The sequence below is a fragment of the Ostrea edulis genome, chromosome 3 (assembly GCF_947568905.1).
Source record: "Ostrea edulis chromosome 3, xbOstEdul1.1, whole genome shotgun sequence".
NCBI classification, from domain to species: Eukaryota; Metazoa; Mollusca; class Bivalvia; order Ostreida; family Ostreidae; genus Ostrea; species Ostrea edulis.
The window spans coordinates 65556196-65581609 of NC_079166.1; the positions used below are offsets into that span (position 1 = coordinate 65556196).

At 35.5% G+C, this 25414-nt stretch overlaps 1 protein-coding gene across 4 annotated transcripts in view; it reads left to right on the forward strand.

Annotated features, from left to right (window-relative positions):
* LOC125674199 (neuroglian-like) overlaps window positions 1–25414 on the forward strand; it is a 68265-nt gene that overhangs the window by 18065 nt on the left and 24786 nt on the right. For 2 of the 4 annotated variants that reach the window (XM_056158577.1, XM_056158578.1), the window contains exons 6-10: window positions 10298–10420; window positions 11755–11857; window positions 14149–14339; window positions 18077–18244; window positions 20318–20455. In XM_056158577.1, coding sequence (XP_056014552.1) covers window positions 10298–10420; window positions 11755–11857; window positions 14149–14339; window positions 18077–18244; window positions 20318–20455 — 723 coding nt within the window. Of the gene's footprint in view, window positions 1–5835; window positions 8762–10297; window positions 10421–11754; window positions 11858–14148; window positions 14340–18076; window positions 18245–20317; window positions 20456–25414 lie in introns of all 4 variants that reach the window. The other 2 variants (XM_056158579.1, XM_056158580.1) reach the window with 2 other exon arrangements.

A 25414-nucleotide genomic window follows, 5' to 3' on the forward strand; every position in this document is an offset into this window, starting at 1 on the left:
CTGGTCAAGTTGTTCCCATAGCAAGGGAATGGTCAACATCACCCCCACCCCACCCCACCCCCACCCCCCCACTTCCTCGATACTACGGTGTCTGAATATTTATATCTATACATGTATATATACACATGTTCATCCTGCCCAATTACCTTTGTTATATATGTGTACCTGTAAATGTGCATCTATTACATATACATGTATATATGAACCTGTGGGGATCCGGGTTTGAGTAAGTCCTCAGTACTCCTTGCTTGTCGTAAGATGCGACTAAATGGGGCGGTCTTCGGATGAGACCGCAAAAACTGAGGTCCCGTGTCACAGCAGGTGTGGCACGATAAAGATCCCTCCCTGCTCAATGGTCATAAGCGCCGAGCATAGGCCTAAATTGTGCAGCCCTTCACCGGCAGTGGTGAGGTCTCCATGAGTGAAATATTCTCAAGAGGGTCGTTAAACAATATTCAATCAATCAATCATATGCGATATAGAAAAAAAAACCTGCCATCACAATGGTCGAAGTTTCAAATCGATCACAGGTTTTCGACGTTTTAAAGAAACCACATCTCGCTGGAAGATATAAATAATGATTTGCTGTTATTTTATTTTTAATTTAAACCGTTTTAAGAACCTTTGGAATCAATATCTAATTACTAATGTAGTAATATTTAATTTCAACATGCATCATATATACATACATGCATGTACGTAAAAAATGATGTAAGAAAACTGCTTTTAAAAAAACCGCATTATATTTGATATATTTGAATAAAAGATAGTTTAAAATTTAGCGAAAAAAGTAACAGGCATCCCAGCTCTTGAGATATAACGTATCAGTACCCATTTTTGCCGAAAATGAACGAATTTTGGTCCGATTTTTGTAAAAAGAAAATAAATTCGAGTAATTTTAAAAGACCCAATTTTAAGTTAACACCCCCAATTGTAAACAGCTTGTCAATCAAACATTTAACAATAGATCTCAAGTGGAGTGACACCTGCAGACACTGTGGTCTGGAGCTACCCCAGAGAGGTGTTTTGATAACAATAACAGCCAGTGCCTACAGACATTCTTTAGATCTTGAGGAAGCCCATTTTTGATAGCATTGACCTGTTCACAACTGCTATTTTCTCATAATTCAATTGTTTTTAAAAAGACCCCTGAACAATGCAATTTCAATATAATTGTAAATTTTTCCCTCTATATACATGTATTTTTAAAAAAAGTTTCCCAGTTTACTTTCGGAAGGTCGGTGGTCTCTTCCTAGTTACATTGTAACTGGGTTCTCTCTTCCACCAATAAAAAATTGGGCACCACCAGATAACTGAAAAATTGTTGAGTGTGGCGGAAACATCAAAACAATCAAACAGAAATCAAACAATAATTTGTACAATAATTTCTAAAACTTGTTACTTATTGAAATAATTTATGTCATCAATTTATGATACCTCTATATTTATAACAGAAATTATTCATCGAGTCAATGACTGAGAGTAAGACAGAAAGAAAGAGAAAGAGGGGGTGGGTGTAGAATGTGTGTCAGCTATAATAATAATAAATTCTTTTATTTAGACAGGATAGCACAGTTAGTACAGATGACTAGTTTACATTGTGGTCCTGTATAAAACATATTCACAGACAGATAAATGAGAGAATAGAAAAATAGATAACATAATATAAAATATATACATAAGATACACACACGATATCATTGGGGGGAAAATAAACATATACATATATATATATATATATATATATATATATATATATATATATATATATATACATCATATCTATATAAATTATCACTTATTTGAGAAATAATGCTGCAAATATGCTGATTTACAAGATGTAATAGAACCACAGCTTCTGACAGACTTGGGCAACTGATTCCATAAAATTGTGGAGGATACCTTAAAAGACCGTTTATAATATTCAGTTCGAACTTTTGGTAAATATAAAATGCCACTATCGTTACTTCTTGTTGTTCTGGAACTAAGTTGGCTGACAAAATTAAAAACGTTCATATATTCTGGTGTCATGTTATTAAGAACCTTAAAAGCAAGCACTAGTTTTCTATATACAAAATAATCATGAACAGGCATCCATTTAAAAACACTAAAAATATCAGCTGTATAAATATATAGAAGCTACCCTTAGGAATACAACCATTATTCAATCACTATGTCCACAGAGTTAACTCTGCAGAGGTCCCTGAGACACAGGTCCTGTGTATATCAAAGCTATATATATATATATATATATATATAAAGCACTAAATAATCACAACTAGGTACTGAAAAATTTCGCCATAGCCCGGGGTCGAACCAGCGACGTACGGCACCCACCGCCTAGCAACATTGTCAAACCAGTGCGTACATGTAAGTCCACTCGGCCACAACGACTAGGGGTAAACGTAAGGTTGGGTGTTATAATTGTTTGTTTGTGCTTTATATATATATATATATATATATATATATATATATATATATATATAGCACGGACAGGTAGATTTCTACCATGTTCTGTCTCTGTGTATTTCTTTGAGAGCCATGGGATATAGCAATTAGCACCTTGGTAGACCCTGGCCACTCCAGGTGAATAACATCTGTTTAGATTAGGATCCGCCTACATTTTCACTGACCGTACGGTCATGAGATGGGTCATGTTTAATTACTTACGAACACGTTGGAATAAAAGGAAATGAATATTTTCTAACTTCGGAAATAAAGGAAAAATATCGTCATGGAATATTGATTATTCAACTTTTTTTTATTCATTGCTCTATCAAATCCATTGAAAAAGTCGCTGCTTTTGTACATTCAATCTGAGTGCCGTTAAAACACGTGTGCAATATATATTTATATTCTCAACGACAGATGTTGAATAAATCTATACATTTTTACATATATGGCAACAGATATAAGGATTAAAACATTCTCGTCAGGTAAGACTGGAACATATTCTCGGGCGGGGGGCGGGGGAGTTGCATCTAAACGTCGTATTAGCCAGTCAATAAGAACTTGTCAGTTTGGATAAGAAGGGAAAATACAAAAAGAAATAATCAAAATATGACTGAAATGGACTGAGAAATAAATCAAACATATAAATGAATAGATAAAACAAATAAGGACTAACTACAGTAATGATCAACAGCGAGCGGATCTAATATTCAATTTTAATTAGATTGTTGCATTTGCCTCAATTTAATAGTCGGTTAAAAAGCTCTACAGAGCTTGTGTTTGATATGTTGAATGTATATAGTGCCGACTTTAAATAAAATTTACTTGACTTTACTTTTTACTTTACTTTAAACCTGTAGAAAACTGCGTTCATTTCTGAGAGACAGAAGATATAAATGGTGTCGGATTTTGTTCTGCCTGGTGGTTGTATAATAAACTGTTTTCTTTCGATTATTTGTAGATTTTCACTATTGATAGCCTGTCTTAGAGACATTTTGAAATAATTTCTCAAATTCAAAACAATGTTTACCTGTCCTAAATCCGAGGCCGAAATGAGTTGCACGGTCTGCACGTTTCTAAGGGCGTGGTTTGAACAATATGCACGTTTCCATGGGCGTGGCTTGATCATGCACGGAACGATTTTTGCACGAAAAGATTTGCACGGAACACTGAACGGTCTGCATGAAACGCTGAACGGTCTGCACGGAACGGTGAACAGCTTGCACGGAACGGTGAACGGTTTGCGCGAAACGCTGAACGGTCTACACAGAAAGGTAAACGGTTTGCACGGAACGAAACACTTTGGAGGTGTAGTAGCAAGCTTCAGGATCTGTATGGATCACATTGTAAAATGTTTCACACCATGTAATCTTAAAAGTTACATAATTCTACACGTACCTTTGGCCCTATTGATATGGGGAAAATCATCATTAGTTTTGGATATTTGGAATTTTATAATGTTTATTTTTTCAATGTTTAATACAAGTTACATCCATATAAATGTATTTAAATACCATAACTTTGTTTTGCAACCTTTTCTCATAATGCGTTAAATTTATTATTCTTCATGGCATGTACACAAAATGAAAACTGTCCCAAGTTCTATAAAGACGAAAACATACTGTTACTGTCAAGTATTTTCCTTGTGCTATTTTCATAAAGTTGAAATAGAGCTTTAATCATTTAATCTACATGTACGTGGGAAATTTTGGCACCATTTTCGGAATTTCGGTGTGGTGAAACTGCCAGAATAACGTAGTAATTCTTGTGTATGGAAAAACTAACTGGAATCATTTTTATATTTTCATAGTTGTCAGGGTTTTTTTTTTTTTTTGGTTTTTTTTGTTGGTTTTTTTGTGGTTTTAAATCTGTATGAGGTGTTTATCCCTAGCTTAGAGATGTAAATTCATGGATTAATACTGTTATCGGGGTCAAGGGATACATTTCCTTCGGAAACTTTTAATAGATTTCTAGCATAAATACTTAATGGGTACTTAATGAAAGACGTAGATAAAGAACAGTGATCAATCTCATAATTCCTATAAGCAATACAAAATAGATAGTTGGGCAAACACGGACCCCTGGACGCCGCAATTAATCCAATATTGTTGAACATTCAACTTATTGTTTACAATGAAGTAAAATATATTTTCAAAGCTTTACTTTTTGTATAATGGGGCTGTATGTAAATTCGCTTAATTATGTCCAAGATGGTTGAACACTTCTCATATACATGTTTTATATACATAATATATTAAATAACGTAGAGTTACCATCTATTTTATTAAAGGGACTGAATTATATAAACCTATTTTTTAAAAATACTTTTTGCCAAAGTCAGCAAAATGGAGACAATTTTGATATAAGCACATAGTTTGGGCTTTTCCTTGTGTCTGTTTTCTACAGATTAAAGCAATACAAGCTGTAACTGACAGCAAATAACTTGCAAAATAAAGGTACAATTATTTAACATTTGTGATTGAATATATATAACTTTATAGAATCAGTGTGAATCTGAAGCAACAAACCTGTCAAATCAGCAGAAAATGTCGATTAATGAATCATTGTCATCCCGTGAATAATCCCTGCGCGTTATCTCCCATGTGCATTAACCTTGGAGCTCACCAGTTCGGAAAAAAGCGAAAGAGGGGCACTGAGCACGTGTCCGATTTGTAAAGAATTTGACATGCCAATTTTATAGAAAATTCACTGTCAAAATTTCATTTGAGTGACACATTGCATGATTAATACTTTCTCATTTGAGTGACACATTGCATGATTAATACTTTCTCATTTGAGTGACACATTGCATGATTAATACTTTCTCATTTGAGTGACACATTGCATGATTAATACTTTCTCATTTGAGTGACACATTGCATGATTAATACTTTCTCATTTGAGTGACACATTGCATGATTAATACTTTCTCATTTGAGTGACACATTGCATGATTAATACTTTCTCATTTGAGTGACACATTGCATGATTAATACTTTCTCATTTGAGTGACACATTGCATGATTAATACTTTCTCATTTGAGTGACACATTGCATGATTAATACTTTCTCATTTGAGTGACACATTGCATGATTAATACTTTCTTACACTTATAGTACTTCTTGTCCTTCATGGAACGATGTAATATTCAAATTGTAAGTATGCTCTCAAACAATATTCTCTTATTTATTTTGCTGAATATTTCTTCAGATCTTGGGAATTATGTTTCCTTTCTTTCAGGGGGAGACACATTGTTTTTGTACTTTCTGTCCGTCCGACTGTCTGTCCATCTGCCTGTCACAAAATCTTTTGAACGCTTCTCCTCCTATATGGCTTATTGGATAGACTTGATAATTTGTACAGTGCTTTATCGCCATTTGTAGATGTGCATATGGTCGAGAATTGACTTACTTTGACTTATTCCTGTTGACTCCCGGTGGAGCATAGGGCTGCAACACCACCACGCCAACGGACTCTGTTATGGGCTGCTCTCTTCAGCTGAGTCCACGTCATATGGTCGGGATATGAGGATCCAATTATTTTCCTTAAAGTTATAGTGGATCAAAGAGGGGTGGAGGATGTAAAATAGCTTGTGAACGCTTCTTCTTCTATATGGCTTATTGGGTAGATTTGAAACTTTGTGCAATGTTCCATTGTCATTTGTAGATATGCACATTGTCGAGACAGAAGGATCCAAATATTCTCCCAAAACTTTTAGTGGATCTATGAGGGGTGGAGGATGTTAAAATGGCTTGTGAACGCCTTTTCTCCTTTATGGATTTTTCCGATAGACTTGAAATTTTGTACAATACTTCCATGCCATTTGAAGATGTGCATATTGCAGGGACAGGAGTATCCAATTGTTGTCCTTAAAGTTATAGTGGATCTGAGGGGTGGAGGGCGTAAAATAGTTTGTGAACACTTCTCCTATATGGCTTATTGGAGTTCATAAGGTCAATGTTCCTGCCCATGCTTTCTCTTCCATACTATGTAGTACATGTACATTAAGGGGATGAGGTTTCATTTGGAGCACTTCCAATTTGGGGAGCTGGGGAGATATTTGCTTTTCATAAAAACAATCTCTAGTTAATAATATACTGTTACATCACTCTACCGATACGAGTTAATTGATGCATAATTAGATAGTTGAAAAAAAATGCCGTCAGTTACAGCCTGTATTGCTGTATTTGGGAGAGGGCCTACATAGGCTATGCCTGTTGTCCAATTTCTCAATAAAATATGTTTAAATTAAAATTAAGCTGGCATTGCTTAAAGAAGCGAGACATACATCTAAGTACATAGCAACTTTGATAATTCAAAGGAACATAATCCAGTATTGAGAACAGAAATCATCTATCTTTTTATTAACTACATGTACACATTACTAGTTTGACTCAGACATACTCTCTTTTCTGAATGATTATAAAAAAAAAATAACAGTAACGTGGTAGTTTAAGATAAAAAAAAAATAATAATAATAATCACCTCGCTACTAGAATGATTAAATGTGTTACTGCAAGTCACAAAACAATTCCCAATGAAAGAAGCTCGGACGGGCCGACGGCATACATATACATTTGTAGATACACCACCGAAGGCCCGTCCGCGAAACAAGGCTCTAACGGTAACGCGTACATATATGTACATATATATGTATGTAAAACGAAAAGGTCAAAATCAGCTAAAGAAAAGAGATCATCTCTACAATTTCATGATCCATATGGGCGCCAGCATTTTTTTTTTTTTTTTTGCCAATTAGTTGCTTCAGTTGACAGTTATTCGTGTTTTAATTTTGGATGCCAAAAATACAAGATTCTAGAGTGTAATTCGGTATTTAGACATAGAATGTGTTCAAAACGATTGGTATGATTATTATTTTAGCAATTTTTAGCAAAACACTAGAAAGGAAAACAGTTATACTGAATAGATGAAAGAGTTCATGAGCTCCTTTCAATAGATAATTGATAATGACAAAAAAAAACAAAAAACAAAAAAACCATGCGAAACATACACTCTTACTTTTTGACTAATTTGAAATTGTTGGTTATAATTGTTTATTTTCACCTGTGTTTTAAATTAAAAACGGAATGAATGGTATTTTTTCACCAAGGGGCGCGTTACGCAAGTTTCACTTACACTTTTGTCAACTCTTGAAATCACGTCACAATATAATCACATGATACAAACAGTCATTCCTGTTTCCCTTTGCCTTTAAAAGTTCTGGCAACAGGTGATGCATCAGGCTCTTTTCAAAGCCCACTGGCACATTGATAAGTACATATATTTACCATTTAACTGTTTGTCTCTTATTTTACAAGCTTTACCATATTTTCACAGCCTTTCTTACTTTTGATTCCATATTTACATTAAATCTCCACCACGTGAATGTCCTACATTCATACGCATATCACGAAGTAGTTCCAAATTTAGGATCAGAAAACAACGATTGTAAACAATTCACAGTAAACATCAATTTAATTGCACCAAAAGCATTTCATAATACGACTAAATATTTAGTCCAAAAGCTAAATGCTGGATATTAGAAATTTTTACAAGATTTGTGTAAATTGACCGTTGATAGAGGTATAGTGCGAGTAGCGCATATAATTCTGTTTAGGGAATGGATGATTGTATGGTTGTGGTACATGGAAGCCAAATGCTACATCACTAAAGTACACAGTGCTTTTTATGTCGCTGGCGTTATATTACCAGTGTTAAAGGCGGGTCGTGTAGTTATTCCCATATATTCTCATTTTAATATTTAGAAGTTAGTGGGCGTTTAGCGCAAGGGAAAATTTCATAAATAATGTACATGTATATTTTCAAGTGAATGATTATTTCTACTTCTAATTATTATATGACTAATTATCACTTGGGACATGCCAATGATCATTAATGCTTCGCTCGGTCCAACAGTCACACTGTATACATATATTAGATAGTTCAGTGAAAAATAATTAAATTACGTGTTACAGTTGTTATTTATAAGTGTGTTGCAGCGAGCGCTATTTCAAAATACTATTGGCGCGCACAGCCAATCGACTACGTGTGTAAGATAGTATGAGTGAATGATTGTGAGTTTGTTTAGTCACGTGGTCGCTTTGATTTACCCCCATAAGATATTTCTGAAGTTGAACCCTCATGGGCGCTCCAGAGACATGGAAAAAATTAAACTTCATTTTATATTATGCAAGGTGAAGATAACGAACAGTGATCAATCTCATAACTCCTACAAGCAATACAAAATAGATAGTTGGGCAAACACGGACCCCTGGACACACCAGAGGTGGGATCAGGTGCCTAGGAGGAGTAAGCATCCCCTGTTAAGAATTACACTTACTATTATTTTATTCTATTGATTCATAATTAATTTCATTGGCAGGGTAACCTAAAATATTATGTTCTATGTGGAATCTAATGTATGTTTAAATGTACAATGTCTAAATGTCTGTTTAAATGTTGTGTGAGTGTTTCATGTGTTGTGAGAGTTTGTGTGTTACTTATATAAGTTTTTCCTTACACAATAAAAATTGAAGTAAGAACCCAGACGAGCATTTGTTTTATCTTGGTTGGACCCTGCGACAAATGGTATACGTACTAGTAATAGCGAGCAAAGCTCACGTCGCAAAGCGACACAACGAGCTTGCTCCAGTAATTACACATTTGAGTCACGTGATCTGCTCTTCATCAGCTGAAAACTGATGATGATTACGCGCAGTGCTTTTGAAAAAATGTCACCGCCACTGCAACATACTTCACTGACGACTCCGTAGATACATTGTAACATAATAAATTGTAAACCTCAGACAAACTTTCTCATGCGTTCGCGTCTTTTGTTATTGTTAATAATTGTTTAGTTTGAAAGAGACCCCCTCCCCCCCCCCCCCCCAAAAAAAAACCCATTGCAGCTAATATTACGTCACAATGAGCGGTTTACATCGTCTGTATTATATCCCCCGCGTTAAATGAATTGGCTCGTCTCAACGATCACACCGTGAAACATATCATTAGAACAATCCAAATTTTCAGACAATTTTTAAATCTGGATAACACAATCTATTCAAAATTAGATGTTTTGATCCGCTCACGAATATCGCTAATTAAAATTAGATCCTTTGATCCGCTCACGTATATCGCTACACAAGGATCTAACGAAACCGCATACGGAGGTCAAATCTAGTGACCTTATAGTCTAACCAATCGGCGCACTGGCTATTAAATCGACGGTGTAAACGCAGGTAATTTGGAACACTGAAATCTTACCAATAGCTGCCGAAGTATTCCGATAATAACAACGTGCCATACACGCCGAGGACACCTCAAAAAGTGTATACATGTAGTTTGACAAATATTTGTTGTTTGTGTTGATTTGTTGTAAGAGATCGACAGTAAAGGGAACTCCATAATGAAGAAGTTAAATAAATTAAAATTAAACTTTCAGAGGAAAAGGTTGATTTCATTCGACAGGTGATTAATTTAGCACAACGCGGAGGGTAGGAAAAACTGCCATACAGTCTTCACTATTCAGTACAACTATTAACACATTTTTCTGTTCCTCGTTTGAATCTTGCAATCATTCAAAACTCATAATGTGTGCCAATATTCGGTCACCATATTTGTTGTTTTTCCGAACTTTTCGTTTACTAAATGCAAATATTAAGAGTTCTCTGATTGGATGAACGTATCGATGAATATGCATGATTAAAAGGTCACTAGATTTGACCTCCGTATGCGGTTTCGTTAGATGCTTGTGTAGCGATATACGTGAGCGAATCAAAGGACCTAATCTTAATTAGATTGTGGAAAACAAATCTTAATTTTTGATTTAAAAAAAAATTATTTTAGGAGGTCTTCATTTCCTGTGGACTGATATCAACGATTGGACTGGTCTGCAGTACAGATGTGGAGTATGGCATCAACAGCTGAAGATGTTGGTTGTAGGCAGTCAAACTCGTCTTAATATCACCCGTAAGGACACTAAACATTTGGTCATGCATAGGAAGACTGCCATGAAAGGTCATGTCTACTCAAGCCTTTAAATTCAGCTGAACTGAGCTGAATTGTGGCTAAAGCTGAATCATATTCAATGGACAGTTTTTAGCTCACCTGAGCTGAACGTTCAAGTGATCTTTTCTGATCGCCTGTTGTCCGTCGTCTGTCCATCTGTAAACTTTTTATATTTTCGATTTCTTCTCCAGAACCACCGGGCCAATTTTAACCAAACTTGGCAAAAAGTATCCTTGGATGAAGAGCTTACACGTTGATTCAAATGAAGTGCCATGCCCCCTTCAAAGGGGAGATAATCACCGAATTGCAAAAGTAGGAAGAGGTCATTTCAAAATCTTCTTATCAAGAACCACTGCCCCAGAAGAGCTGAACTTTACATGAAAGCTTCCTGACATAGTGCACATTCAAGTTTGTTAAAACCATAGCCCCCGTGGATAGAATGGGGCCACAATAGGGGATCAAAGTTTTACATACAAATATACAGGGAAAATCGTTAAAGAACCACTGGGCCAGGAAAGTACAAATTTACATGAAAGCTTTCTGACATAGTGCAGATTTAAGTTTGTTACAGGTAAAATGATGGTCCCCGAGGGAAGGATGGGGCGACAATAGGGGATCAAAGTTTTACATACAAATATATAGGGACAATCTTTAAAACTCTTCTGAAGAACCACTGGGCTAGAAAAGTTTACACTTTTATGAAAGCTTCCTGCAATAGTGCAGATTCCAATTTGTTATCATGGCCCCCGGGGGTAGGGCGGTGCCACAATAGGGGATCAAAGTTTTACATATAAATATATAGGGAAAATTATTAAAAATCGTCTTGTGAAGAACTATTAGGCCAAAGAAGTTTACATTTACATGAAAGCTTCCTGACATAGTGCAGATTCCAATTTGTTAAAATCATGACCCCAGAGATAAGGCGGTGCCACAATAGGGGATTAAATTTTTACATACAAATATATAGCGAAAATCATTAAAAATCGTCTTGTGAAGAACTATTGGGCCAAAAAAGTTTACATTTACATGAAAGCTTCCTGACGTAGAGCGGATTCAAGTTTGTAAAAATCATTGCCCCCTGGAGTACGTTAGGGCCACAATAGGGGATCAAAGATTTATGTGCAAATATATGATGAAAATAATTAAATATGGGTTATGATGACTCAGGTGAGCGATAAGGACCATGCGCCCCTTGTGTTACCTCTGCATTGACATTGATACGACACTTACGTGTGGACACAACAAAAATCTTACAACTTGTATTGTTGTATCTGTGCTTTAAATATATGTTTCAGAAGCATCTCAAATTCCTGTATTTGATCCTATTTCCGTCTATAAATCTTATGGCAAGGTCCTATACAGAGGAGTGGGAGTGCTGAGGTGCATGTTTTCCGGATAGTGAGTATATATAAAGGACTACATGTATATGTAATAGATACTAATAGGCAATTTCCGAGATATCAGATATTTTGTGATGGAGGTACATCTATATTCTACTGAACGCTCGGGGTTGGCACAAAGTGTAATGCTAATTGACTGGTTGTGTAAATGGTGATAAAATTTATGAAAATATAGCAACCAGTGATACAACAAGATGGATTTATTTGATTAAATTAAATATGTGATTATTATTTATTTCCTCCTCAACATGATTGATACTTTTAACAAAGACAATTGATGGATATCATTTTTGTTTGCGTTATTTCATTTTCATATACTCTTAATCTTTCTAAAATTTCCTCCTGTAGTTTGGATGCTTGCATAGGAGCTAGTAACCCTATAGGCAATACATGAACCCAGTGATGGGCATGTGTACCCACTGTGTGCGTACGAAAATATAGTTTGCGTCTCACTATATGCAAGAGTTCATAAAGGGGGAAAGCTATTGGGCAATACGGAAATTACGTATATTGGCCCCATTGAGAAATATGAAAAATTAAGATAATTGCAATGTACGAGGGCTGTTCGATATGTAATGTGTATTGTATGGTATTTCAAAAGTATTCGACTCAAATAGTGAAATGAACATTACATCCCCTCAAAGTACATTATGTATTCTCCGGGGTTTGAAATACATAATTTCCATCTTTAAATCCATTTTTGAAATGCGTCACGGTACGCTGATTAAAATAGACTTCTGAGGCACTGACTGATGGCTGAGTCAAGGGCTTGTCGGGACTTGTAATGACGACCAGATAAGAACTTTTTAAGTTTTGGAAAAAGGAAAATATCGTATGGTGCTAGATCTGGAAAGTATGGTGGGTATGGCAAGACGGTAATCTTCTCCGACTTCAATAATTACTTCACAAGCTCAGACGTATGTGATGGAGCATTATCATGAAGTAGACGAACATGCCTAAATCCTGACACAGGGTGTCGTTGATGATAATATTTCTTGAGCTTTTTTAGTATAACATCTCGGTAATACCGGCCAGTAACACTTTTGCCCTTCGGCACCGGAATTTGTACAGCTATACCATCACATGAGAAGAATATGCAATAAAGAACCATCTTTGTGCTTATGGTTCTTTTGGCAACTACATACCTTCTAATGTGTTTAGTTAGCCACATTTTGTTTCCATTTGTTCTTACTGGTTCGAAATAGTGAACCCATGTTTTGTCACCAGTAACAATGTTTGCAAATTGTCTTTGATTGAATATGGGAAACATTTTGAGCAATTGCTTAGCGGTTTGTACTCGTACCCGTTTTGGGTCATCTGTCAATATATGATGTTTCCATCTGACAGAAATCTTTCGTACTTTCAAAATACGCTTCAAACTGAAATAAACCCGAGAAAGCGATATGCCAACAGCGTTGTCAATATTACGAATTGTGTATCTACCATCAATTTCAATTATTTCCCCGCCTTTTAAGACAGTTGCCTTGCCTGTTACAGTCACAGGTCGGCCAGATTTTGCTGCATCTTTGACGGACCCTGTGCCAGTCAGAAATTTCTTTCTCCATCTACGAACTATCTCATAAGATACCTTATCAGACCCATAAACTTCCCCCAATTCAGTAACAATCTGCATTACCGAATGACTGCGTTTTGTGCGAACTTTTATATAAGCTCTAATTTCTTCAATATTCTCAACCCGTTTCCCAACCATTTTTTACAACAGTGGTCAACGACTGGCTCTATTGAAATGACTAAGTTTAAAACTATGTGGAGCTGAAGGCTCGTGTTTATACCGTTGGAAAGGTATTGAATAGAGCTATTCAAGAGTATCATCATCCACGAAATCGTACAAAGCGTTATCACGCTGTGGTACAATACACTTTAGATATCGAACAACCGTCGTGCCCTTACATTTAGATGATACCGTAAGCTTAAAGCCTTTTTTGTCTGTGACAACACCAATTGAGCTATCTGTCACAAAATGAAGAATTACATTTAATTTTGTCCACTAGAACAGTGTTACTTTATTCTTATCTGTCCTTAAATCTAGTTTATATATTTAAAAACACATGTACATAAAAATATAAATATAAAAGTTGCATTTTTTTTTTCTGTAATGCTCACTACCTTCATCACCTGATAAAACAACAAAGAAAGCATTTTATTGTTTAAATAATTCTGCTGAAATGGAGCATGTATATTGGAAAGTGATTTATACTAGCCAAATCTGTATGTTACCATTATTTTATTTTGCCTTTTAAAATATTTTGTGAATCCAATTGCTTGTAGTCCAGCACCAGACATTGAATGGGTTTCTCCTAATAAGCAAGTCATCAAGAATTCTGCTAAATATGAAATCAGTGACTATGGCAGAATCTTGAAGATCAAGGATGCAACGCTATCGGATGAAGGAATATACCTTTGTGAAGGGAAAGGGGAAACCAAGTCCAACACCCAAAGCGTATTTCTAAATGTCACTTGTAAGTTTATTTTAACATACTGTAAATGAACTTTTTTAGTGTATTTAAAATTTGTTGACTCGATCAGTCGTAGCTGATGCATTATTTGGCGTAACCATTATCTAGAGCTTCTTCTATGAGAATGGATAAATAGAAAATTTCATATATTAGCGCAAATATAAATTAGCGCTCTTGGTTCACCGCCGAATTTGAATCCTGCTAAAATATGTACTGCATGTACAGTAAGTTATGTTAGTTATGTGAAGATAAGTTGTGGTTTTTGATGAATTACTAATTTTATAAATATAAGGGGGATTTACACTCTGCAAATTGATAGGGACAGTCTTTTGTCCAGTTCCGAATCATGCCCATTTCCGAATCACTTTGTAATTATTTTCTAAAATACTTAGTATTGAAATTATTTCTAATTAGAGAGGTAAATCACCTTTGAAATGATTACTGAGGGATACAAAATTGATGTAATTTTTATCCAACCCAGGTTTATTACTTATCATACTTCTCTAATGCATTAAGATTTTGACATCTTGTTCATTTACACGCTTGGTTAAAAAAATCGCGTTAGGTGGAACGTTAGTCTGTAGCTAACGTATAACCATGTTTTACACAAAACGTAAATGCATTTAATTCATATATCTTTAAGCAATAGCATCAATAAATATTTCTTCAGTGAGTGTATTATTGAAGATGAGATGCCTTACCAAAGAAACATCATTTGCTGATCCAATTCCTGATCAGCCGTGTCAATTGCTGTCACACGCATAGTTGCCAACCTCCACCATGTAAAAAGAGGGTCGTGACCCTCTTTGGAAAGCAAAAATGCTGGTCATAAAGCGAAACGGCATTTACGACAGCATATGTACCAGGATTATATGTGTTATAAGTGTTTATATTTCAAATATTTACAACAGAAATGTGTATATTTCCTATTTATTGAAAGGAAGTATTGTGACTGACAGTGGCACATTTTGAATTCTCAAGACTGATTGAGATGGGCAATATTCAAAGAAGGACAAAGATTGGTTATATTTACATGATCATTGTTTAGTTCAGATCTGAATTCAATATGTATTTTCTTTACAATCCGAAGATGATGGCAAAAATGACGACAGTGATTAGCTGACTTGTGCTAAAGGTTTTTTTTTTTTACATGATTTTGCTTTTGACATGTTTTATCACATCATTTTTAGCTCCAATCTGACCCAATAGTGCGAGCTACACAAGATACAATAAGCTCCATGCTGTCCTCAATGCTTTTTTTTTTAATTCATGAAAAGGCGTTTTCCAAACTTTGTTGGTAGATACACAAGTATCATTTTCTTTTTGTTTGCGTGTCTGTTGGCCCTGGTAGGGATCTCTTCTTGGTGGAAGCCATTTCACATAATGACTTCAATCCCCAATTTGTCAAAACAACTCACGGATAATTGTTAACACCTGATTTGATAATTTCTCTGTAATATACATGAACATCGGAATTGTTTACATGGATCCAAGCTTGTGTTGCAAATTGGAAATTACATGCGCGATCTAATTTACAAAACCAATCCTGAAATCGGGTGAAAGGTATGACCGGCCGGGTCATAAAAAATAATCGGGTTACGGATCGAAAAATCGGGTGTAACCCGACAAAATCGGGCGAGTTTGCAACTACATGTATGCACACGCGTCATGTTGAACTTTATTTTAAACTTTGAGCAATATTTCAGTGCATATTAAAGGCACTCTTGGATTTATAGAAGTTGCGTAAGATTAAATAGGTACACTTTTTATACCCCACGCAACGAAGTTACAGGGGGATACTGTGACCCGTCTGTCAATCAGCCCCTTTCTTGTCAACAAAGCTCTTCTCAGACCGCTCAACAGAATTTCGTGAAACTTTTATAAAGACACACTGTGTAGTAGCTACAGTAATGTTCATGTAGCCCTCTCCGATTTTTTTTTCTGGGAGAGGGCTATAACTCCTTAGGATCTCCGTAATGGTGCAAATGCGGGTGGGGGGATTCACTCCCGCAACATTTTCGATCATTCTAAACATTTGCTGGCTTTCTCTTTACGTAAATAAAATGATATTCTATGTTGCTTAGTCAATGTATAAATTTGCAACCTGCAACTTACGATTTATGAGGCTCTATTCTACCGTTTTCAACAATATCGATATATTCCAATTTCTCCATTCATATCTGTGCGCCATATTTGATGTACTGAAGTTTCAACTTCCGATTGTCAAGTTATTTGCATATGTCATATAAGGTAGTATCTATATCAATGGACAAGTACAGAGGAGAAAGCTATTTCGTCGGTATTAAAAAAGTTTAGATTTAATATCAAGTTAAAAAACGAACAGCAGAGTGTAAATTCTTTCTGTAACCATGTGGCTTTCCTCTCTTTATCGGAGTGGCTCGAGTAACTACATTTCCGCTCAGATTGTCAATGTTTAGGTTTTTCGGTAGATCCACTTACAAGATCTAGCGATGATAAGCATGATGGAGCAGACAAAGAATTTTGCATGCTGTAGTGATGTTTAATGAAAAACACTTTTATTAGACATGCCCAAGCACAAGGTTGGTACTCCTTTTGGTGTAAACAACATTTTGGACTAATACACGGAGCTTATTATTGGTTATTCACAAAATCATTTTGCAGTATTACGGTGATCCTTTGGAATTGTAGCCCTATCCCGAAAACGACAGAATAAAAATATCGGCTAGGGCTACATTATTGCAGCTAACTGTGTATATATGCAATTCCCAGGGAATTCCGATTCAATGGTGTTTCTGAGAGTGGTGTCCCTTTTGAACTTAGAAGTTCGAGCCCGTATGTCCTGTTCTTGCAGTAATGCATAGCAGTATCATTCATTATGCGAGACATTTTCAAGCAATGATGGAGCGTGGGGTATTTGAGCCTGCTCACTTTTTCTTTCATTTTTATTTAAAACAGAGCAAACTCTAATTCTTTTCCTGATTACTAAAGTGGATAATTTCTCAACCCCTTCCGTAAAATACATGTTTTTAAATTAAACATTTGGGACAGTAAATATAATACGTGCTACATCTAGATTTACTTCTTAAAATCAATAATTTCAAAAGTATTCTGTAATTTATTCAATTTCATCGTATTTAATTTTATGCTTTTTTTTTCATTCCAAGCTTCCCACCATCGCCAACTCTATAAGAAAATGGCGAAGAATTATTGTCCTGTGTACATAGGTTATATCATAAACAGACCCAGAGAAAGATAATTATTAATGTTCATTAAAAGAATTTTGAATGCCGCAATTTTCGCTATGCCTAAATGTGAAGCTTTGAATGTTGTTCAATATAACGTCAAAAATGTGAAAATTAATTTAAACTGGTGTCTGATAGCGGACTAAACATGCAGCCGTACTGATTAAAGCCTGTGACCGATAGATTGTCGGATCGCATCAGTCAACGTTTGAATCGGTGGACAGTCGTTTTGAACAAAACATTTCCGTGATTCGGGACTGGCAGTGTGATTCGTAACTGACCTTTGAACTCGGTTATGGAAAATGCATAGACCGATGATATTTACAACGATTTTCAGATAATTCAATTCCTTTTTTTAATAACTATATTCTCACAATAAGATTGTAACCTAAATTATCTGTGTTGATTATACCGCCAGCAATAGTTAACGAAAATGTAATCCGGAACTGAACAAGATACTTCTAAGTGTACGTTGATGATTTTATTCGTAAATATCACATATCTGATTTTCTGCAGCCTCTCCAATCCTCGATACGTACTCTGAACATCCCCAGATGAGTGATGCATTAGTGCTGGAGGGAAAGGAAGCTAAGTTTTACTGTGAAGCTGTGTCTTTGCCTCAAGAAAATGACCCAAGCCCACCAACTTGGAAGAAAAATGGACGTTACTTATATAAAGATGGAAGTAAGATGATATGAAGGATTTGTTCACATCAATGAAATTGTTTATTTAAGAAATGATAACTATTTATTAGGATTAATTTGTAGAATAATCCTAGAGATTCAGATGTTGTTGGAAAATAAAAGCTTTGTACTTCGGGAATGGTTTTTATTTTCAAACATTCACCTTGAACAATAATAATGATAATGAAAATAATACAATTTATATAGCGCCTTATATAAAACATAAACATGTACTCGAAGGCGCTTTACAGGGGTAATCTGAAAAGGAATGCAACAATGAAATGCAACAATGAACTGCAACAATGAAATGAAATTAAGGAAGTTCTCTACATCGTCATAATGGCCGACTTCCTTTTAAAGCTGTAAATATCAGCAAAATTTCTCTATTCATTTCCAATACCATTGCCAAGCTCAGTAGCTCATTAGGTTAGCACGTCTACTACTGAACTGTAGATCATGGGTTCGAGTCCATCAGGGGTTTTAAATTTTATTTATTTTTTTTTTTAATTTTTTTTTTTAGAAATTGCTTTCTACTAAAACTGCATTTTGACTAAATAAAGTTTTTAAGTGCGGCCGATTTTAGCCAAAAACGTCCCTTGTTCTTTGAAAGTTTTCAATTTCAAAATATTGTTGTACCTACCCTTCCACTTTTCATCCATATCATTTTTCTCTGGTGTAGCATACCTTCGTAAATGATGATGGCATAAGATATCACATTTGTAAAATTATCAAAATAAAGCACTAAAGTAAAAATGAATTGACAATATTCGGGACAACTTGTCCCTTCCTCAGGGCGATCGAATATTTACATAGAAAAGAAAACTAAATAGGAAAGGAGGCGTAGTTTTCTTTTCTATATAAATATTCTATCATCTTGAGGAACATTTTCGACTTCTTCTCCAGAACCACTGGGCCAATTTCAACCAAACTTGGCAAAAAGCTTCCTTGGGTGAAGGGGCTTTCCAGTTTGTTCACATGAAGGACCATGCGCCATTGAAAGGGGTAGATAATCACAAAATGCAAAAATGGTGTGGGGTCTTTTATAAATCTTCTTAAGAACCACTGGGCCAGAAGAGCTGAAATTTACATGAAAGCTTCCTGACATAGTGCAGATTCAAGTTTGTTAAAACCATGACCTCCAGGGGTAGGATGGGGCCACAATATTGGATCAGAGTTTTACATACAAATATATAGGAAAATCTTTAAAACTCTTCTCAAGAACCACTGGGCCAGGAAAGTACAAATTTACATGGAAGCTTCCTGACATAGTGCAAATTTAAGTTTGTTAAAGGATCACAGTTTTACATACAAATATATAAGGAACATCATTGAAAATCTTCTCAAGAACCACTGGGCCAGAAAAGTTTATATATTTTACCTGATAGCTTCCTAACATTGTGCAGATGGCGGTTTGTTAAAATCATGGCCCCTGGGGGTAGGTTGGGACCACAATAGGGGATCAAAGTTTTACATACAAGTACATAGGGAAAATCTTCGCAAGATATCACTGGACCAGAAAAGTATAAATTTGCATGAAAGCTTCTTGACATAGAGCAAATTCAAGTTTGTAAAAATCATGGCCCCTAGGGTACCCCTGGATACAATAGGGGATCAAAGTTTTACATACAAATATATAGGGACAATCATTATAAATCTGCTTCTAAAGAACCACTAAGCCAGAAAGGTTTACATTTACACGAAAGCTTCCAGACATATGTAGTGCAGATTCAAGTTTGCAAAAACCATGACCCCCTGGTGTAGGTTAGGGCCACAATAGGGATAACAGTTTTACATGCAAATATATAGGGAAAATCTTTAAATATGGGTCAAGGTGACTCATGTGACCGATGTGGCCCATGGGCCTATTGTCTCATTTTTATTCTACTGCAGTATATGTTTCTTGAACATGTTCAAAGTGCAGTTCTTCTCTAGGAGATGCGCAGCCATTTTATATGATGTTGATTGCATGAAATATTCAATAAACCCTTTAATGTAGCAGCGTTTGTTTTATATAGATATGGTTATTGGTGATTTAACCTTTATGTTGATTATATGGTATTCTTTTGTAATTTAGAGAAGTACATCTTAAGTGACAACAACAGAGTATTGACTGTGACCAACCTACGCAGGGGCCAGGATTCTGGTGTTTACCAATGTATGTCTGAAAACAGTGAAGGTGTGCTATTGAAGGAGGCATTGCTGAAAGTTCTAGGTATAGTCTACTGACAGTTCTACTTTAGTTGGAGTTAAGCAATGAAAATTTTGATTGTTAAGAAATAATCACATACTTGTAGCCATTATCAGGTTGGGGGAAAACGTAAATTCCGTTAATATAATGTTAAAACACCATCACAGCGAAAATTCCTATAATAATGGTACATTCTTACATTCATAAAATATAAGAATGCCAATATTGTTCGTTTTAATACCCACTTTGACTTGCATTTTAATCGACCAGTATGTAATTTTATGAAATCGAGGCTATATACGTATGAAAATATAGCGGAATCTCACTTTAATAGTGATATAGCACTATTGTAGGAATTTGGTCATTAGGTCACATCAAAACTCATCACGTGACTCACTGGTTGGCGAAACATTTAACATTTTGATGGTCGTATGCTGAGCAAACACGAAGAAAACGATGGTTGTGTCTTGTTGTAAAATAGGCTGTGCAAATAGATTTCATAAGAGTTGCCCCAAAAGCTTTTACCGCACATCTAAGAAGCCAGAATAAAGAAGAGTGCTCTGGATATCTGCAATTAAACGCCAACGCATCAGTGGTAAACCACGGGAACCAGCACATCAGTGGTAAACCATGGAACCAGCGGATCACGACAGTGTTTGACATCAGTGGTAACTCATGGGAACCAGCGTGAGACAGAGAGACAGCATAATGAAGTAGCTTCTGCCATTTTTGATTTTTCCTGCAAGGAGAATCTCAATGTACCCGTATCAACCCCAGATCTACCCAGTAACTGTAAGTTTCAGCTCATTTTCTGAAGAAAATTTCACAGAGCATTTTAGATTATATATAAGATGCACCATTTCAAAGTTATCCAAAATCTTCAAATTGGTCATGAATTTAAAAAAAATAATAATAATAAATTCTACTTCCACTATCCCGTAATTACGAGAAAAGATCTTGTAATTACGAGATGATTATTCTGAAATTACGAGAGAAGATCTTATAATTACGAGAAAAGATCTCTTAATTACGAGATATTATCACGTATAACATAAATTCAATTTCCACTATTTCATAATTAAGAGTCTCAAATAATTATCTCGTAATTACGATAAAGAATCTCGTAATTACGATAACATTTTCCGGTAAATACGAAAAAATACATGAATATAAAGCCTAGTTACACAACTTATGGATAGTCTTGGAAGCGTTTGATTTGATAACGGGAAAGTGTGCGATGTGAATAATTTTATCGAAACGTTAATTTGCCATCTTGGGATAATTTTTCATAATGCTGAATTGTTGGAAATAAAAGATGAACAACAAGTTACTATATCCCTCTATTGCTTGATCAATAAAGCTTATTCAAGTGTGTCACAATACCATCATCCGACTATATCTTATTAGATGTAATCGACCAAGGTGTGCCGAATGTGACGGTACATATTGTCATCCTGTGTCGCATAATTTAGTTACGGATAGTTTAGCGTTCCCACCGGAACGCTAAATATCTATAATTTTGGTTCCAGGCTATAATTTACATTCCGGCCCACGTAAGTTTATTTCGTCAACAAATTTTGTTCCGGGCACACACTTTCAGAAATGTAAAATCGGGTTTTACAATAATTAAACACTAATATCATTAGAACCGGATTATTTTTACGTCTAATTTGGTGTTTTTAAAAACCAAAAATTGTCAGATCAACAGGTTTTTCTTTTTGTTTTATTACGGAGGTTGATCTCCAATTTAAAGGATTGTAAACTGGGAGTGTGAAACCTTTATAGATAGAGTTGTTCTATGACTGCTTCTACAATATGTACCGACACAAACCCTCACCTTTATCAAAAGTACATGTAGGCATCATGATCAGGAGCTTGAGCATAAATGAGACTTATTGAAATAAGTTTGGATTTTTATTTTATTTTTTTATACATCTAGACTATATGTACATGTACACAAATGTTTGCAATATATTTTTTTATATTCATTAATGTCATAATGCATCTTTAATTGACTGATTGATTGATATTTTCTGCCATACTCAACAATTTTTCAGTTATCTGGTGGCTTCCAGTTTTTATTGGTGGAAGAGAGAACCCAGATACATTGTACCTGGGAAGAGACCACCGACCTTCCGAAAGTAAACTGGGAAACTTTCTCACTTACTGGCGCGAGCGGGATTCGAACCCGCGCCGACAGAGGTGAGAGGCCGTGTGATTTTGAGCGCGATGCTCTAACCACTCGGTCACGGAGGCCTAATACATCATTCGTACTGGTTACTTAAGATGTTTAAGTACGAGAGAGAGAGAGAGAGAGAGAGAGAGAGAGAGAGAGAGAGAGAGAGAGAGAGAGTTATATGTACTAGTCCTATACATGCATACTACTAAGAAATTGAAAACAATTTTCATGTTAGGCATATGTTAAATTGAAATTAATCAATACATAAAATGAAACAAGTCAAACATGTAATCATTTAATGTGATTAAGAAAAAGGAGACCACGGCTTTTATACCCCATGTTACCAATATTTATATATTTTATCGTAATTAAGAGATAATTATCTTGAAGTTAGGAGAAAAGATCTCGTAATTTCGTGATAGTTAACCCGTAATTACGAGATCTTTTCCCGATGAAAGATCTAGTAATTGCGAGATGATTATCTCAAAATTACGAGATAGTGGACAGTGATTTTATTTTTTTATATGATACTAATAGAGATTTGTATCTTTGGGACAAGAGAAACATAATTAGATTATGTTTCAGGACTCCTGCACCCTTGGGGCCATGTAAATACTCTAAACAAATTAACAATAGTTAAAAATATTCTTCTCTACAACAACGAATCTGTAAGAAAAGCTAAATGCATAGTCATGTGGAGGAGAAAGTGTAAATTTTATTATCACTGGGGTAGAGGTTGACTCCAGGGTGGGGTCAAAATTGGCACAATCACTAGTGCTTTTGTGTTACTTGTATTATAATGTTGTAATAGATCTACAGCTGCTGACTATTAAAATGTAGGTTGAATATGCTGTACAGGGAAATTAGGATAAATTTGGTACATGTAGCCTTTCGGACTATTATTTAATGATTCATCTAATACTCAGGTGACTGAAAAGACCCGTGGGACTCATTTCTACATCCATGTATTCATCGACCCATTGCATTTCAGATCCATCAAATGCATCTTAGTATGACAATTCTTTGAAGAAAATTGCAGAACTTCGACTTGAAAATAAACAACTTTATTTTCAATTGGAAAGACTTCAGTTGGAGAACGAAACACTCAAAGAACAGTTGGGAAAGAGTTGCTTTGAGAAGCAAGTGACAGAGAGTGGCCGCAGACTGCCATCTCACACAGGAGTTCCCTCTGTTACTTATTTATGTGGTTACTTTCATATGTGAACAGTGACCTGCCTACAAGCAAAGTGATGTCAGCGAAGTGTTCTATTGTGCATTTTAATGAAGCTTGGACACCCACAACACCAGGACTTGGCTTATCGTTTTAATGTCTCGTTGACTACAATTTCAAATATTTTCAACTTAAGTCTACCCATTATAGCAAAGAAACTGTGTTTTCTGGTTCAGTGACCAGAGAAGAAACTTTGATCCAAAATATGCCCTTTGTGTTCAAATCCTCATATCCGAAGTGTTGCAGTATTATCGACTGTTTTAATTCAGCGACCAGGACACCTTACAACACGAGCACAAATATGGTCCAATTACAAACATAACAACACCATTAAGTTTTTAGTGTCTATTACACCAACAGGTGCTATATCATATGTATCAAAAGCATTTGGTGGAAGGACATCAGACAAGGTCATTACGTTGCGGAGTGGATATGTATCGACGAACTCCAGGATGGTGATCAAGTGATGGTAGATCGGGGCTTTTTGATAACGGAGAGATTAGCAAATCATGGAACAAGTCATGTGATTCTTGACTTTACTAGAGGGAAAACTCAGCTCTCAATAAAAGATGTTGAACAAACACGGACAATTGGCTGTGTAAGGATACATGTAGAGAGAGAGCCATTGAGAAGATGAAGAGCTTCAATATCCTGAGTACTAGCTTTTAGTATGTGCATGGTCCCTCATGCTGACAGTATATCGACTATTTGTGCTGCATTATGCAATCATCAGCTAAAAACAGTGGTATAATGTTTCAACACAGAAGAGTACATGTATTATTGTATTGATATTGTCTAGATGTAAATGGACATTTCCTTCTTCTGTGTTCACTTTATTTGTAAAACATTGAGTTGTAGAATTATACTTCAAAGTTGTAAATGAACTTTCAGACATCTGTATGATCAATTATGTTACATTACAACCTTTCTATTTAAAGTTGTGGTTTTTTCCACTTACTTAACCATTAAAATATTGATTTCCATAATGTTCTTCATATGGATTATAAGCAATATGTTTGAGGATGGCAACCACTTTTAATATGACAAATGTCAGTCATTTGATAACCACTGTATCAGAGTGAAGACCATAAAAGGAATAAAATACATTTTATTTGCTACAGAATAGGAAATAAACAAATTTTTTAAAAAATCATGAAAACTATACAGCAATTGAGAACAATATCTTGGTCAATTTGCAGTCATGTATTGCAACTTGGACAGAACCACTGACCACGGGGTTTGCGTCGAATGTTAGCACATGGGTAATGAAACCGTTGGTGCACACACTCTTATCTTTCACACTCAATCATGTGACCATACTCAGGAACTAGTGAATTGTCAGAGTATCCTTCCATCATATATAGTAGATCAAGTTTGGGAATCTTTTTGCTTAAGACAATATTGCTTAAACGATTGAAATAGCCATATCTGTAGGTATCAATACACATGTTTTTATTTGAATCTCTCGCTACGCTAGACCCGCATTCACATTGGTTCCCACTCTTTTGTGGAAACAATCAGAACGGGGCCCAACTTTTATATATCGACTGATGTCAAGGGTTAGTGCGAGGTA